The sequence below is a fragment of the Lactuca serriola genome, chromosome 2, assembly GCF_051521515.1.
Source record: "Lactuca serriola cultivar US96UC23 chromosome 2, Lser_US96UC23_V15, whole genome shotgun sequence".
Classification (NCBI taxonomy): Eukaryota; Viridiplantae; Streptophyta; class Magnoliopsida; order Asterales; family Asteraceae; genus Lactuca; species Lactuca serriola.
The window spans coordinates 95,646,277-95,650,797 of NC_136409.1; the positions used below are offsets into that span (position 1 = coordinate 95,646,277).

A 4,521-nucleotide genomic window follows, 5' to 3' on the forward strand; every position below is an offset into this window, starting at 1 on the left:
TCTTTTGACATTTTCAATGAGTCACGGGCACTATCTAAGTCGAGCAAACATAACTATTTTTATATTTATTGGTTAGAGTTTCTTTATATTTAATATTATGGGAGGTTGATGTGGTTCATTTTGAAGGAACATAAATAAGTTTCTATTTTTTTTAAATAAACAATTATATTTCGCAATATAACCATAAAATAACAATGTATTTTGAAAGTACATTGTCATATGTGACAAGAAATTTGATTTAACTAATAAAACAAAAAAATATTGTCTACAAAGAAGTCCTTCAATGACTATATTTTTACCGATTTCAGTGTATTTTCTAAACATTTCAATAATACCAATAACTCTGATTTTTTTATAATTATTTTGCAGTATCTATATACATTTGTATTTTATTTATGCATTCTCTCGTGTTTTAACACGGGTCATAATCTAGTTGCTATCATCAAAAGAAAAAGAATAAAGTATATTGCTAAACCTTATGGTCAAAAGAAATAAAGTATGAAGTTATTATAAAATATATTTTGTAAGTTTCATGTTACATATTTGCTATAATTTGTGTAAGGAAATGCAAGTATATTGCTGCTATAAGTAAAAAAAATAAAGTACATTAGACTATGTTGCTATTTCCTGCAATTTACTCGAGCAAGAAATCATAAACACTACACCAAAATCAAGAAGCCGCAAAACTAAACACAACATTACAACCAGCAAAGGCCAAGACTGAATGCCTCAGGATTAGAAAAAAAAGGCTTTGCAGAAGGACAAGACTAATTTTACAACTTAAAAAGTGAATCGATACGTAGAAGAAAAAAAATCAATGAAAGATGTAAGCCAACCTTATACATACGTGTATAATGATACTCAGAGATCCCATGCGGAGGGCCCGCCTAACCCAACTTCAGGCTCCGGGGTCAACAACTGCACCGCCAAAGAACCGCTAGCTTTGCTCTTCTTAACTTTCTTTTTTTTCTTTCCCACCGCCACATCATCATCATCATCATCCTCTCTCTTTTCATTTCTAATTTCTTTCTTCTCAGTAGCATCAATGTACACCATCTCATCAGCATCATCATGACGTACTTTCGCTGCATCCCCGGTGTCAATGACGGATTTGTCCTTGGAGTCCCTTGATTTGCGCTTTGATTTGGGATCTGTTGAAAGGGTATTTTCGTCCTTGTCTTTGTTTGTGGGCTTATCTGGCTGCTTGTGTTTTTTCATCTTTTGTCCCGTTTTCGCATCAACTACTGAATGATTATCCTCCGTTGCGTTCTTAATGACTTTATCGATTGGTCTGCCGTTGAATATGTGTAAGCTTGGGACCAGATTCTTTATCTGTATTAATTACTAGATAATTTATTTCTCTTCCCTTCTTGGAAAAACAATAAGAAAACTAGAAATATCATTCTTCACATTTTATTTAAACTTCATGTCTTAGTTTTTTTTACATTACATATGAAATGGAAGGAAAAAAAATTTATACTAATCTCTAAAGAGGTAGTAAGTGCAGTGGCATTACAATGAAGAAAGTATGTTACCTTTTTGGTTAACACATCCTTCTCTGCAACCGGATTCCCAACTAGGTTCAGGTTTTTCAGGTTTGTGAATGAAGAAAGTATCTGTGATTCCAAAATGAAGCTCTTACCCATTAACTTCACAAGTAAATTAGAAAACCAAAAAAAAAAAAGAGCTTCAATAATTTGTAACCTTAAGATCTGACCACCTCGTGATCAGGTTGTTTCCCAAATCCAAATTTTGGATTTTTGTATTCCGACCCAACTCACTAGGGAGAGCCTGACACAAACAAAATCAGTATAACTATATCACCAATCTATAACTGAAACAGAATGCATAAACTGTTGTATGGATTAATCATTATTTGTTAAAAAAAACAAACTAATAGGAGTTAAGTCGTTCTTCCTGCATTAAGTAAAAAAGAAACAGTTTTGTACATAACTAACTTACCAGATTACATCTAGTTAAAATAAAGAGTAAATTACTGAAATGGTCCCTATGGTTTGGTCAAAATTGCATGTTTGGTCCCTAACTTTATGTATGTAAGGGACGAAAAACACAACAAAATCAAACCACAGGGACGATCCGAGTGCAAAAAAAAAGTTAGGGACCAAATGTGTAATTTTGACCAAACCATAGGGACCATTCAGTAATTTACTCTAAAATAAAAAAGGAAAGAAACAGTAGAACCTATAAGTAATAATGTTTATTAATTGGGATGTAGGAAATGCAAGATGACATACTCTGATCTCATTGTGTGCAAGCCTGAGCTCTCTCAACTCCATACAATACTTGATTGAAGAATCTATCTCTTGGATTTTGCAGTTTGAAAGAGACAGCTACAGTCAAAGTCAACACATAAATCAACACTAGTGAGAATTTAAAAAAAAAAAAAAAAAAAAAAAAGTTAAATCCAGGGAGATCCTAGGAACCCAAAATATTTAAATTGAAGTTATTTCTTAAGGACCAGTTTGTTACACAGGACAAAGCAGAACAATTTCGCCAACATTTGAGTAGGGCTGATGTCAATGGGGACAAAATTTGCATCTTTTTTTTTTGGTCACAATCCCACCATGAAAGGTGGAACAAAATGGGACAGGAATTCATTCTCAATCTCATGCAAAAAGGACAGAAATGCCCTCCTCATCCAGAAAGGCTACTTACTTTTGTGATTGAATTAGCCTTGCCTAGACTTTCACCAATTTTAGAAATTGGATTCCTTGAAAGGACTGCAGGCAGGGCACACAAGCAGAAATCAGGTGGATTTAAAATGGGATTGATTATATCGACAATAATTAAATCAGAAAATCATTAGCTAAAATTTTAATGCTACAATCTTTATCATCATACCTATGGTATTTAATTCGTTCATCTGATCAAGCCTGCAAATTGAAACAATCTCATTGTCTGCCAAGAAAAAACAAGTGTGTATTGTATTAGTCTCCTAGAGATAGATAGATAGAAACAACATGAAATAAAAAATTTTAAAAAAAAAAAAAAGTAAGTAATCAAAGAAGAATTTGGTGTTGTATTACCATTCAAGATTAGTGCACGTAGCCTCACAAGACTGCTGACCTCCTCCATTGATTGAAGCATGTTGCTTCCAGCATTAAGTACCTGCTTCAATAAATAGTTTATAAATGTAGGCATCTGCTTCTGCTAGATTACAATTCTGTATGTTATTGTTCACCATTTTAAGGTTATTTTGGTCTTTAAATAAGAAACCAAGAATGGAAATGAACTCCTTCCACCCTCTCAAGGAATGGTGAAATCCACCAAGCATGGAATTTGAAAAAATATGATAAAATTTTATTCGGCGACCAAACATGTCATGGAATGGAATCTCGAATTCCATTTCCATTGAATTCAACCAAGCCTGTAAGAAGATGAAGAGGATTTGTGGATATATAAAGGGATGACTTATATGAGTTGTGCAAGAACAAAGGCGTTGTGTGAATACAGAACAGTAGAATGGAAAGAAAATCATAATCTTATTGACAGAAAATTGAAACAAATGCAATGCAACTCACCGTAAGACGAACACACCCTTCAATCCCTTTTAAGCTTCGAAGCTTGTTCTGCTTAACTGATAACCACTTCAGGTTCACACATGGCTTCAGACCCTAGTTTATCAATTACATGAAACCCACATTACTTGACGTTGACCATTCTTATAAAAGAAAATCAAAAAGAAACAAATGTGCATTCTGGGATCGAACTGGTATCTTTCACGTTCGTGATTGATTGCGAAGATCATTATAATGTTATCAGGCGCCAGAATTTGTAGGACTCCTTGTACGTTTTAATGTAGTTGAATTTAACTTTCATTAGAAAATATATAAAAAAAAAAAAAATCAAAATCAATTTTAGGATTTCAAAAATCAAAGGCGTTGGCATCTAGGTCCAAATGGATGAGTATAGCTTACCTCAAGAGACGACAGATTGTTAAAGGTGAGGTCCAGTTTCTCCAATTTCTTGAATTCAGCCAAGCACGAAACCTAAGAAGAAATTTCAGTAATGGAAAACGTAAACATAAGCAGAGCAATGGATGGAAAATCAGCCAAATGCGGTATTGATTGAAGTGTGTACATCCGATAGAGCTCTGTGGGTGAAGGTAAAAGATGTAACGGCGTTAGGATCAGAGGTGTGATTCTCCTGCAAAACCTGTTTGGAGGTTAAGGCTTTCATTACGTCGGTGTGTTTTGTTTTCTGGTAAACCCTATTTCAGCTGGTATGGTTGTGTAAACGATAAACCCCTCGTAGCCGCCGAGCCCAGAAACAGAAGAACGTTGCTATTTAAAGGAAGACCATTGTAGAAAAAAGCTCTTCAACTTTGAAATTGTTTATCTTTACATTTATTTTTCTAAACACATAACTACCGCAAAAGGACACAAAAGGTATTGGTTTTTTTTCTTTCTTTTCACAAGGTCTAAATTTTTTGCTAACTTAGACTAAGGGGTGATTGGATAAATTGTTTTTAGCTTATTAGCTTATTGCGATGGGAATAAA

At 33.9% G+C, this 4,521-nt stretch overlaps 1 protein-coding gene across 1 annotated transcript; it reads right to left on the minus strand.

The window, feature by feature from the left end:
* Positions 1–589: 589 nt before the first annotated feature.
* On the minus strand, positions 590–4,309 carry LOC145086517 (Leucine-rich repeat (LRR) family protein). Its single transcript, XM_079024300.1, has 10 exons — positions 4,102–4,309; positions 3,939–4,010; positions 3,543–3,635; positions 3,048–3,129; positions 2,863–2,919; positions 2,677–2,741; positions 2,256–2,351; positions 1,705–1,791; positions 1,536–1,616; positions 590–1,332 (listed from the first exon to the last, which is right to left on the minus strand). Exons 1-10 carry the CDS (start codon positions 4,198–4,200, stop codon positions 862–864), a joined length of 1,203 nt encoding a protein of 400 aa, XP_078880426.1. The 5' UTR covers positions 4,201–4,309; the 3' UTR covers positions 590–861.
* Positions 4,310–4,521: the final 212 nt, after the last annotated feature.

Excerpts from the sequence above, each read along its gene's own strand:
- LOC145086517 (XM_079024300.1), bottom strand. The coding sequence starts at position 4,200 with ATGAAAGCCTTAACCTCCAAACAGGTTTTGCAGGAGAATCACACCTCT. Across the intron at positions 4,011-4,101 it reads CCCACAGAGCTCTATCGGAT|GTTTCGTGCTTGGCTGAATT; the intron begins GTACACACTTCA and ends ATTTCTTCTTAG. Across the intron at positions 1,617-1,704 it reads CGAGGTGGTCAGATCTTAAG|ATACTTTCTTCATTCACAAA; the intron begins GTTACAAATTAT and ends TTGGAATCACAG.